This window comes from Ostrinia nubilalis, chromosome 10 (genome assembly GCF_963855985.1).
Source record: "Ostrinia nubilalis chromosome 10, ilOstNubi1.1, whole genome shotgun sequence".
NCBI classification, from domain to species: domain Eukaryota; kingdom Metazoa; phylum Arthropoda; class Insecta; order Lepidoptera; family Crambidae; genus Ostrinia; species Ostrinia nubilalis.
The window spans coordinates 911,807-925,013 of record NC_087097.1 but is presented as its reverse complement, the minus strand read 5'-3'; the positions used below and the strand labels follow the sequence as shown (position 1 = coordinate 925,013).

Below are 13,207 nucleotides of genomic sequence, written 5' to 3'. Positions count from 1 at the left end.
CTACTTTTGTCATTTTTAGGCTTAGGGGCTCCCAAATTTTCAGTAATTTAGGTTGACTGAAAAAATATATCTGAACCTAAAACATAATAAATGGATTAGTTAAATGTGGATGGACAATGCACAATTTAAACATTCGTGTTTTGGTTTCGATCCGGTAACAAGACGTGTGCTTAAGGAGCGCAATAAAACGAGCTTTCGCATTACTGAGGTCGTCGGTTCATCAAGCTTTTCTACACTTAATTTGCCGAAGGGTAGTTTCAACTAGACAATTTTTACTTCTACTTTCCCTAAAAGTAAACAAACAAACTAGTTATGAACTTGAAATAAGGAAATAGTGCTCGAAAGGGCTCGAAAAATCTTTTAGTGGAAAATTATTATCTTTGTTATGTTATGATGTACATTTATTGATATAAAAGTAGGTATAGTACATAGTAGGCACTTATTAGGTAGGTTTGTAATACTCCAGACTGGATCAAAATTTAGCATCAGGTGTGATTGCGGTCTTGCCTTGTAGGAAAATGCCTGTAAAATAGCTTTAATTTAAAGTTTCATTTATGTTTAAACAAATAAAAATCCGACAGATGATCCGATCCGAAAGATGCTGACATGACTTCTGATGCTCTTTAACATCAGCATCTAACAGTGTGATTAGTCAAGTCTGACTCGGAAAATTACAAAATCGTTGGAAATTAAAAAAATATTTTTTATGCACAAAAATCCGATTGCAAATCAAGCGCACCTATCCACATTACAGGTGCTCTCACTATCCTCGCCGCCCAATTCCACGTCGGCGTAAAAAATCAAAACATTTGTTGACCATCGTTTGAAGAGCTCGCTTGAATATCATATGCAAAAGCAATTTGTAGAGCGCGTCCGCGCCAGCACCGGCTTCGTAGCCGACACCACTCAGCTCGCGGTCGGTTTTATTGGGACGAATAGATTGTCGAGATCCATACAGATAGGTTTTTTAACTTTTAAGCTGTATTTTTGACAATGTAAATTGGAAATTTTCTTTTAGTTTATCTATCCTAAGTCACTAATGGCAGGTCGCTGTAATGTAAATGTCTTTCTTGGTGAGAGATAGGATAAGTAAAGAGAAAAAGGCGACTATTTCACCTTTTTAAGTTTCTTAGAGTTCCCATATTGACGTTTCTTTTCGAGATTGAATCAAAAATGAGGAGATCTGTAACCGAACTAAAGTCGCTGACATTCTTTGATGCTCTTTAACATCAGCATCTAACAGTGTGGTTAGAGCCAAGTCTGACTAGGAAAATGCCTACAAAAGGGTTTGAAATTAATAAACTTACTCTTTTTTGTTTTTTTTTATCCACTACAAGGAAGCTCTTGGCCTGTATCTCACCTGATGGTAAGTGATGATCAGGCCGAAGGTGGAAGCGAGCTTCACCCGGAATTCTCAACCACGGAAGAACTGGCTATCTTACCTCTAACTGCCGGAACACAATAATGCTGTTAACATTGTTGTTATGGCGACAGACTTAGATAAGATGGTGGTAGCTAGCCAGGCGGACTTAGGACAAGCCCTACCACCAACCAAATCGAACAGAAAAATCTGCCCCCACTGGGAATCGAACCCCCGGGACCTCTGTGTCTGAAGCAGATGGTCTTACCACTAGACCACAGAGGCGGTTAATATAAAAAAAATCTAATCGTAAATCAAAAGCACTATCCACATTACAAGTGCTCTCACTATCCTCGCCGCCCAATTCCACGTCGGCGTAAAAAATCAAAACATTTGTTGACCATCGTTTGAAGAGCTCGCTTGAATATCATATGCAAAAGCAATTTGCAGAGCGCGTCCGCCCAAGCACAGGCTTTGTAGCCGACACCACTCAGCTCGCGGTCGGTTTTATTGGGACGTATAGATTGTCGAGAACCATGCAGATAGCTTTTTTGTCGAGCTGCATAAGTTTTACAGTGTATTTGCCTTTACAGTTTACATTAAGGTGGTGGTTGTGACAGGTTGCTGTAATGGAAATTTCTTTCTTGTTGAATTTAAAACCCTTTTTATGATAGAGAGGTAACGTAATGAGAGAAGAAGCTACTATTTACTTGTAACAATTTTTTAAATTCCATTTCTAGAGGCGTGACCCGTCATAATATTAGTAGTAACAAACAAAATTTAATTTTGAATTACTAGACCGTAATCTATTGGGATGGCTCAAATAATTACAATGCGGCTTAATAAAATTTTGCTCAGCAGGTATTGCAGGTATTTTATATTTTCCGTATAGTTACTTACCTTATACCTAAAACATTGAAATACAATTGTTTCTTTATGAACTAGCTTTTGCCCGCGGCTTCACCCGCGTGAAATTTAGTTTGTCACAGATCGTCATAAATTATAGCCTATATGTTATTCTGGGCTATAAACAATAATACTGTAAAGTTTCATCAAAATCCGTTAAGTAGTTTTTGCGTGAAAGAGTAACAAACATGTTAACATCCAGACATCCATACAAACTTTCGCATTTATAATATTAGTAAGATTGTAAGGAACTTTACTAAAAACGTTTGACATGCAATCTCAAAAGGTTACGTAGGTACTTAATATTATTATCCAATTTCTCCGCTATTATATCACTTTTATATCTAAAAGAGGACGTTAAGCAGCAACTATGACTGTTATGGACGGCCATTAGTGCCAGATAGCAAGGAAGGATGCTAAGCGATCCGAGCATGCAAAAAGGAGGTTAGCATTTTATCGCTTCCTACATTTTAAAATGGCAAGCAAGGAATAAAATGTTATGCTTTGATATTTTCAGGGAGTTATTATTTTCAAATCTATGTTTTGGTATTTTCGCAAAAAAAATAACAATAATGGCACGACCTGTAGTGACGTGCTTGTATGCTGACTGCCAAATAAATTTCTCATCTCAATCCGCCGACATGCCGCCGACCAAATTTTCCGACTTGTAATAAGTGAAGTCGCCAACAAGACCGCCGACAAAAAGTTGCAGACATATGTCGGCGACCCGGTGGGCTTAAATTGTATTGCGCTTTAACTGAATAATAAGTTTGGCACATTGACAGTTTCAGTGCGGGAAATATGTCAAAATGACGAGTTTATTTACCAGTTAAAAGTTATCCGACGATGGTAAAATCAGCCCACACACATTTTAGTCGTCTCATTTATGACTGAATTTGTAACCGGGTTAGGGCTGTACCTACCATTTAACACAAAAGTTAGTTAGTTATTAAGCCTTATAAATTACCAAAACGTTTTGTTACTTCAGATGTTTCACACTACCTGTATTTAGCCATTGTTTAAATTTCCAAGGCCTTCATGTTAATTTTACAAGAATAGTAGTTTTCACAGCTTGCAACTAAGCGATTGTTATGTAAATGGAGCTCAGCCTTTACTGGTTTAGCTGGCAGAACAAGCTGTAGATCCTGACACAGCTAGGAGCGTGCAACTCCTAAGAAGAACCAGAGGTGAAAATAGTAAAAATTAAAAATTTATAAAATTCATTTATTTTTGCAAATAGGCTTTAAAAAAGCGCTTTTACACGTCCCAATTGCAACTCCGAATTAGATCCGAATTAGTTATGTAGCTACATTTAGTTTTTTTTATGCAGCATACCGGCTTAGTAATTAATTGCAATCGCACCTGATGTTAAGTAAGATGCAGTCTAGGATGGCACATACATATAGATCGTTTCATCCACGAAAACGCGCCCCACCACTTTTTGGTGGAGGGAATCGCGGCGTGCGTGGAGTTTTATCCGAGCGTCATTATTGTAGTGTGTGTGTGATTACAGCGTTGCAATTGGATAATTATCCATGAGTGCACACGCATACTACAATAATGACGCTCGGATTGCTCAGATCGGATCAAACTGCCCGCACCCCCCGCTTTCCTCGACCAAAAAGTGGTGGGGCGCGTCTTCGTGGATGAAACGATGTATATCTGCCCTGTAAGTGCCTATTCGCTCTCGCCTTGAAGAGGCCCGGATTATAGTGTTCGGGAAAGACTAGCTGTTCGCATTATAAAAGAGTTAGCGAAATGTTTTAAAGCCTTATCACTACCTATACTTAACAAAAGTTTTACTTCCAATTCCGTACAGTGAAAGCCACGAAATTAAGGGCAATTACCTGACAATGCGCACGGAACAGTGTGTGACAAAGAAAATGTACATTCCGCTGTTCCATTCTTCCGAATATGGCTTCGTGACCGGGCGAATTTTGTCATTGTGAGAGTTTTTTGAAACGCGTAACGGAATATCAAGTTTTAGTTTTTTTTAAAAAGAGCATTAAATTTGGTCTTTTGTAAACAACTTTTGTACTAAAGTACTATCGTTTGTCCACGGCAAATACGTTAGCTGCGATCGGAGGATCGAAAAAAAAACCGAATATACTTATAAAAGATTTAATTAGAAATTAGAAAATTACATGAAATACTTATAATTAAAACAAGATGAGACCTAATCGAAGTATGATTATGGAATGATAAAATAATGAACTACAGTTTTTAGGAAAATGTCGATTGACGTCACTTTCACTAATTGCACTTCGGACCATTGCACTAATGTAGGGCAGCAAGTCAGCGATCTTCATACTGGGCGACAGCGTAATTCCTCCCCCCTTAGAACGGCAACTATTTTATCACGTTGAGTGAAAATGTTGCCGGGATCGCGTCATGATGTTGCTGATCTCCGGAAGGTGCTGGATGCTCTTCCTTCTTTTTAGTCTGGCTATCTTTCCTTTTCTTGTTGAAGCGCCGGTATGCGATGAAGATTGCAAGTATACTCGATGCAAGCAGTATCACATAAAATGGGATGGTTGTGTGATATACGTCGAGTGGGATGTCGGTGATATTGATCGGGGCTTCCATAGTGATCTTGTCCTGGAGTCTGTGTAGTCCTTGCAGGTCAATGGAGTTCAAGTTGATGTGGGATGTTATCCTGATTTGCTTCTCCGTGTCAGATGGGATTTCTGTCAGCTTCAGAGGTTGTCCTCTTATTTCGTCGTTGTCATTGGTGATGGTGAACTCTGTAGTTTTAAGATGACAGCCAACGGGAATCGTAATGAGGTAGCTTCCTTGAAGTGTGGTGTAGTCTCGTCTCCCGCAGAGTAGTTGGACTTTGCTGGGTTGTGGAAAAGATAAGACGTAGTGTTGGTCGTCCAACTTTTCCATGGCTTCTTTCTTCAGGGTGACCGTAGAGAATTCGCAATTTTCTTTCAGGATCTGGTTGACGATGAGCTCGTTGATGCAATCAGGTTTGCTGCGTAGCTGGTGGTGAGTAGCGTCTCCACAGAGATACCAGTTGCTGAGCTTCGGACATTCTGTCTCTATGTACATGAATGAAATCTCGTTTGTTGCTAGGAAAGGATAGGTCGGGATTAGAGCCTGATTATTTCTATTAGGGACTATGGATAGATGATAGAAGCTATATATTTCCCTGGATACTATTGGGAATTTATATATGAAAACTATCTGATTATCAGTGTAGTATGAGCCTGGTTTAATGACATCATAATATTGCCTAAGTTCAAGATTTAATACTTGTTCATTTCCATAGATATTCTTAAGTTTAATTATCATATATCTAAGAGTGTCCACATCGATCATAGAGTGGTGTGTGCTTGATGCACGGATAAAAGCTAAACTATTTTCTAACCTAATTAGTTCCTGAGCAAGGTCTTCAACGTTTTCGCTTATTATAATTAAGAGTTGAGCAAGTCTGGCATATTTAACTAAACTATTTTCGTCGTATACGTTGCTTTTCAATATTAATTCAATAGTTGTATTAATTTTATTCTGGTTATCTACAATTTGTGTCAAAATTTTGTCATGTTCGGATATCCATTCCTTATTAATGCTAATATGATTATTAAGTTCCGAGACAATTTTATCTTGGTTACTTTTAAGAAGATTAATGGCTTTATTGTATTTTATTGCATCAGAATGGTCCAGATTACCAGTTATGCTTTTTATAACGGATCCAAGGCCATCTACAATACCTCTTTTAACGCGGTTGGGTTCTAATGATTTTAATTGTACTGATACTTTGCCAAGCTTCTCAGTTAAATAGTCAATTTGAGTCTCATAAAGTAAGTGTGTATCGTTAATAAGTCGGGACTTGTAACTCGTCAGTTGGGTTTGTAGGGAGTCGACTTTTTCTTGGATGAGGTCAAGTTGAACATATTGTATAAATGTATGATGGTGAGTGGTCAATCTCATGGGTCCAAGTTTGTGGGGTAGTAGTCCTGGTCCGTCAGCCAAGCTCTCAAGTTTTATCTCTTGAGACCGAGTGATCCGAAGGATCATTCCTAGTAGTATCCTGTAACAAATTAGCTGTTTTAGGGATACGTTTCAAGCGGTTTTTAGCTATGGGACCGCGTTTTTTTGATGTGTAAATATGAATGGGCAAATCTGCTAATACTGTATCCTGAGTGTAGCGAGGGGCTACCTTTTGACGTTCAGCTAAAGGATTTTTAATAAAAATTTGTTGCTCGGGAGCATATTGTACTTCAGGTTCCCGGTTTTTATTTCTGTTCTCTATAATGGCTGTTCTGTCTACTAGGGATTTGTTGTTAACTATATCGTAAACTATCTTCATTCGATCCCTATGATTCTGAAGGTATTGCTGTAAAAGGTGCTCAGTTATGTCGATATTTAGACAGTCTCTAGCGTCAAAATGTCCAGTAAGTAAGTCAAATGGTCTGCATTTTGTGAAACTATGTATGGAAGAATTGTAAGCTATAAGCGCATATGGCAAAAGGTTCACAACGGGTTCGTCCTTGTGCTGTAGTTTCAGGAGTCTTAGATGTTCTAGGAGAGTCAGGTGAAATCTCTCAATGTTACCATTATCGTTAGGGGAATGGGCTAGGATTCTATGGTGGTTGATCTTGTGCAGTCTAGTAAATTCTAAGAATAACTGATTGGTAAATTCAGTACCATTATCAGTTACTAACGTCACGGGCACTCCGTGGTGAGTACAATATTGTAATAAAGCCTGTAGTATACTGAGGGCAGTACCGTCACGCAAATGGTATGCTTGACCGTATTTAGTAAAGACATCTATAAAGGTGACATATTTTTCACTTTGTACCGTGAATAGGTCCATGTGAACTATTTCAAAGGGTTTAGTTGCAGGAGGCACAAGATTAAATTGAGGTCTAATAGGATTTCGGTCGTATTTGCCTTGACCACAGATGGTACATTCGTTAATAAATTTAGTGATTTGGTCCTTCATCTTGGGCCAGTAATATTTTCGGGATAAGGACAAATAACATTCATTGATGCCACGATGGTTAGTTTTGCCATCATGATAGTGACGAATTATCTCCTGCTGGCGGAGATATTCCTTGACATTTTCTATTTCTGATTTAGTTAGTACTAGGTTCATTGAAGAGCCCTTAAATTTGTCCTGTATTATGGGGATAATGGAGTACATTGCGAGAGCGGGGCTAATGAGAAGTCCTGTCTTAACTTTGGGGTTGACGTATTCCTTAATAGCATTTACTAAGTCCTCTTCCAAGTTTGTTTCTGATAGCTGTATACTTGTTCGTGTGTGTGTGTCAAATGGTTTGGTCACAGTGGGTTTTCGTTTAACATCATTAACTATAGTGAGATGTATTTGCCTGTTGAATTTATTCAGGGGTTCGTCAGTTATCGGGATTTCTAGTATCGGGTGTTCGTGGCTAGTATGTACAGTCTCAGTGGAAGAATTAGGTTTAGAGAGGGCTACCTCGGTCGGGTTGCCTAATAGGGAATTAAGTTCGTCAATTTCTTCCATTAATGATCTAGTGTCGCCTAGATGAATTTCTATTCGTGACAAAGCATCGGCATTGGTGTTAATTTTGCCTTTCTTATATTGCACTGTGAAGTCGTATTCGCTCAGTCTCAGTCGCCATCTAGTAAGACGTGAATTTGGTTCTTTTAAATTCATCATCCACTCAAGAGGCTTGTGGTCAGTCAGTATCCTAAATTTTCTACCAAATAGGTAGGGCCTAAAATATTTCGTAGCCCACACTATGGCCAAGAGTTCTTTCTCGATTGTGCTATAGTTAATTTCGCTATCATTTAGTGTTCGAGAAGCGTAGCACACAGGTTTATCAGATCCTATAGGACCTTGGGATAATATGGCTCCAATAGCCACGTTTGAAGCGTCTGTTGTAAGGTTGAACTCTTTAGTAAAGTCAGGATATTGAAGAATGGGATCATTGGTGAGAAGGGTCTTGCATTTCTCAAAGCAATTTACGTATTCGGGAGTAAGTAGTATTTTTCTACCTTTTTTTAGACATTGAGTCAGAGGCTTGGTGGTACGTGCAAAATCGGGAATGAATTTTCGGTAGTAACCGAGAAGTCCAAGGAATTGTTTAATTTCCTTAGTGGTTTTCGGGATTGGATATTTTTGTATAGCGGAGATCTTGTTAGGGTTTGGTTTAACACCGTCCCTGCTGATTACATGGCCAAGGTAAGCTGTTTCAGGCTTCAAGAACTCCGATTTGTCCATCTGAATTTTAAAGTTGGACTCTCGAAGTCTTTGAAATACTTTTTCCAGGTTTACCATGTGTTCCTGGAGGGATGTGCTATAGACAATTATGTCATCGAGATACACTAAGCAAATATCGTTTTGGAGGCCTCTGAGGACGTTATCCATCACTCGCTGGAATGTGGATGGAGAATTTTTAAGTCCCATGGGCATTCGAAGGAATTCAAAATGTCCATGCTCGACATTGAAGGCCGTTTTAGAAATATCCTGGGGATCCATCTCCACTTGGTAGAAGCCGCTGGCCAGGTCAAGTGTGGTGAAATACTGGCATTTCCCTAGCTTGTCCAAGACGTCATTGATATTGGGTATGGGATATTTGTCGTCAATTGTCTTTTCGTTCAGTTTGCGAAAGTCAACCACGAGTCGCCATTTCTGTTTGCCGGACGCATCTATTTTCTTGGGCACCACCCAGATGGGTGAGCTCCAGGCTGAGTCGGAGGGTCTGATGATGCCCTGTTCCAACATCTTTCCTATCTGAGTCTTAACTTCCTCTCGATGAACAAAAGGATATCGATAGTTCTTAGCGTGCACAGGGACCTCGTCGGTGGTCCTGATCCGGTGTTTAATCTTATTTGTGAATGTTAATTGCTCACCGTCAATATAAAAAACGTCCGCGTAGCGAGAGCAAAGAGTAATTAAGTTGGCTTTTTCCTCTTCGTTCAAATGCTCGGTACGTAAGCGCGAGATGACGTCATCAGCGCGCGACGCTGGCTGTTGAGTGCGAGTGCACTCGATATTAAATAATTCAGCGTGCGCGGGGCTATCAAGTGAGAATATTATATCGTTCGCCGTGGTGTTTTCTATTTCTAAGTAGCCACGGTTATTAGAGACGGTTGTAAGGCACTCGTGAATGATGCAGTTACAAATTATCTGTTCCGGGATGAGCGCTTCGCCATTAGCCAAATCTAAAGGAACCTTAATTATTTTAGAGGACATTGCTGGAATAATATCCTCGTAAAGGTTCACGTTCCGTGAATTGTACATATGTATAGGGTTTGAGGCAAAACGGGTCAAAAGTTGGCTTTCTTTTAGATCGATTCGAGCTTCCCATTTACTTAATAAATCTAGGCCGATAAGACCGTCGAAGTAATCGTGAAACCGATATACAAATAGCTTCATATTATCTTTATCAAGAAACTCAGGAAAATACGGCAACGTTATAGAGTAATTATTTCTACTAGTTGCGTGTATGTTTGTCACTTCAAACGGATCAAAGTTTAAGGGATAGTTAGCAAAGTATTGCTGAACAGCTTCGGGACTTATGAAGGATTGGTTTGCACCTGTGTCTATTAATAGTTTAAGAGGAGGATAAGCTATTTGAATGTACGGAAGTTGCCTCTGTGTTTGAAGATTAACTTCTATCTTTGCTTTTTTAATGTCGTGATCTCCTGAAAATCCTGCTCAGCATGGCTAGTACTTGGCTGTGGTTGATTTTCATCAGTTGTCTGGTATTCGTCAGTCGAATTATAATAAATTAATTCGGGAGTAGACTCGGGTAAATCGCTAGTATAATAATCGCAATAGTAATTGTAAACTGGGTCATGATAAAGGTCGTAGTTGTTGTAATATGAGTAGCCGTCGTCGTTTGTCAAACATTCGTTCACATTCATTTCTCGGCTTTTAAAATAGTTTGTTGGAGGTGGGTTCCCTGACTTAGTCCAGTCATGTCCAGTCAACATTTGGGAATGCGGCAGTGTCCTTGGGGTGAAACGTTGGACACCACTCATAGGTTGAGGGGCTTGAAACTGTGGTTGATTGTTTCGGGGTGGAAGGCGAAACATATTACTGCGGGGATTGTAATTAGGAGGTGGAGCACTAAACATCCTCTGAGTATTCGTTGGGATACGCATGTTAGGTGCGCCTGGTGCTGGGAGTTTGAAGGGTTGAGGCGGAGGCCTCATGGGCTGTTGTCCTACGGGAACAGGCCAGTTGGGCACTGGCATCGGGAGATTATGCCGTGGTGGCGGAGCAAATGAAGGCAGGGGTTGTGTTGCCACTTTAGGGGTGGCATGAATCTTATTGGGTTCGTTACGTTGTTGGAGATACATTATATTGAGTTCCTCCTGGACGTATTCCAGGGCTTTCTCTATTGTAGGAGGGCGCATACAGCGTATACGGGATCCCAAGGGCTCTTTGAGTCCACGAACGTATGCCTGCATGGTGACCTTTTTATAAAGATCCCTTTTAGCCTGTACGGTCGTAGGTACTGTCTCGTGTAAAGTCACGTAAGTCATTATCGTACTGAATAAAGTTTGGCAATGATCGTAAAATTCTTGCGGCGTCTTGTTACTTTGAGTGGCTAAAGAGAGGTCATTGTACAGAGCCGTTTCGTCCCGTTGATCGGAAAAGTTATTGATAAGGGCAGTACGAATACCTAACCAACTATCAGGTATCCCGTTGGAATTGATTGTGCATGCAGCGGGTCCTGTTATTTTATTCAATATGCCATTTATTAAGCAAAGATTGGAAAATTCGCTGCCTGGGGCGTTACTCAAATATTTTACTGCTAACTGATCGCAAACGTTAATGAACCTTGTCAGAACGTTGGGATTCCCATCGAAATCCGGGACTAGGCGGAGGGCCTTGAATATCGTGTCTGGCTCGTGAGACATTTCGTCAAACGAGTTATTTAAACTTTGATTTAAATCTATATTTCTACTATTATCTAATTGACACTGGCGAGCCTGACGGGATTCAGACTCGCGGAGACTATTGGCTCTAGGGTGATAAATCTTGAAGTTGTAAGATTAACACACAAAGGATAATATAAGGATCTAAAACACTATGATAAAAGGAAAGCAACACGAGATCAATTCAAGTGTACTCACATATATTTCATTCTGGTTCTCTCCGTGAATCGAGTTCTGGATTCTCCTCCTGGTCTGCAGCAGGTCCGTAGATTCAGGATACTCGTTGATGGAATCTTGACAGCTTCCCGGGCGACTCGCGACGCGATTTAGAAGGATCTACTCTCGCGAACCGGCCCGCGAGCATCCTACCGACTGCGCCAAATACGTTAGCTGCGATCGGAGGATCGAAAAAAAAACCGAATATACTTATAAAAGATTTAATTAGAAATTAGAAAATTACATGAAATACTTATAATTAAAACAAGATGAGACCTAATCGAAGTATGATTATGGAATGATAAAATAATGAACTACAGTTTTTAGGAAAATGTCGATTGACGTCACTTTCACTAATTGCACTTCGGACCATTGCACTAATGTAGGGCAGCAAGTCAGCGATCTTCATACTGGGCGACAGCGTAATTCGGCTTCGCCCGTGTGAAATTTTGTCTGTAAAAGAAACACTGTCCTTTCCCAGGACTCAAACTATCTCTAAAAAACTAAAACTCAGTAAAACTCATTTATTTCTGTAAGTAGGCTTTAAAAAAGCACTTTTACACGTCCCAGTATTAACCCTACCACTGCTTCAGGACAATAAATGGGCCAGTGCTGAGAAGAAGCAGCGCAAGAAACTCAGACACTATTGTCAGCCTCTTTTTCAAAGGTTTACAGGTTTTCAAAATTCATAGTTATAAATATTTATGCGAGCTAGGCAGTTACGCATCCCAAACATTTTTATCTTTTAAATAATCATCGACTTTATAGTAGCCCTTTTTCATTAAGGTACTTTTAATATGTGCTTTGAATTTATGAATGGGTAGTTCTACAACAGTTTGTGGTAATTTATTAAATAATTTAATACTCTATACCTCATCAAAATCAGCCAAGTGGTAGAGGCGTTATTAAAGCGTATAAAGTCGCTAACTATACTGAGCACAATTTATCTTTCTTCTTATTAAATCAAACAATACTTACTTAATAAAAACTAGACCTAATAATCTTATTTACATTTTCATAACATAGAATCATATTTAACTAACATCATTAATACAACATGAGATTAGTAATGTTTATTACATTACACAATTTACATCACCGTAATAGTTAAATATAAATTCGTTTATGATTTCATGAAAGGGAACCGCCTCGTGAATGAGGCGTAGTACATCAATAATTACTTCCCCCAAATGATGTGAAATTTGATATTATGGTAACGGCGTTAATACAAAGCGGTGAGTAGGCAGCTTTTGGGCATGCGCAATTACTTGTACGTTTGTTATTTTGTGACTAAAATGTGACTGCAAAAAGAAAGACTTAAAACATGGGGATTTAAAAAAAATGAGATCCCAATTCTAGACCCACCATCTTGTGTTCTTGAAAACTTAACTGCGTGATTTTTTTTGGTAATCATTGATTTAAGACTACACCCACAAAGTGAACCGTCGACCTCATAAAGGTATAGCAAGAAGGCTTTAGATGCAGGCCGCTACCAACCGGTCATTATGAAAGTTATTGGGGGAGGCCTATGTTTAGCAGTGCACGTCCTTTGGCTGAAATGATGATGATGGAGTGATGATGATGATGACGACCACAAGGCACTTACTGAAACCTTATTACCTGGCCACAGGAATTATTAGTCCGTATATACCTCAATCAGCAGCAGCCAACCCCTAAGCGTATTTTCTGATGCCACTAAGAGGTTGACCGCTATTATATAGTGATGTGTAGATGGGGCCTGAGTAACAAATACGTCCCCTGCATGTGACTGAAAGGAGGTGCTTCAGACTCATGACGCGCCTGATGAAATGCCTCATGTTCTAACCCCTACATCTGAGAAGA

The 13,207-nt window shown here is 39.6% G+C and overlaps 1 protein-coding gene across 1 annotated transcript; it reads right to left on the bottom strand.

The window, feature by feature from the left end:
• Positions 1 to 4,615: 4,615 nt before the first annotated feature.
• Positions 4,616 to 11,787, bottom strand: LOC135075390 (uncharacterized). The gene is made up of 2 exons (XM_063969835.1): positions 11,348 to 11,787; positions 4,616 to 6,302 (listed from the first exon to the last, which is right to left on the bottom strand). Exons 1-2 carry the CDS (start codon positions 11,356 to 11,358, stop codon positions 4,616 to 4,618), a joined length of 1,698 nt encoding a protein of 565 aa, XP_063825905.1. The 5' UTR covers positions 11,359 to 11,787.
• Between the last annotated feature and the right edge of the window lie 1,420 nt (positions 11,788 to 13,207).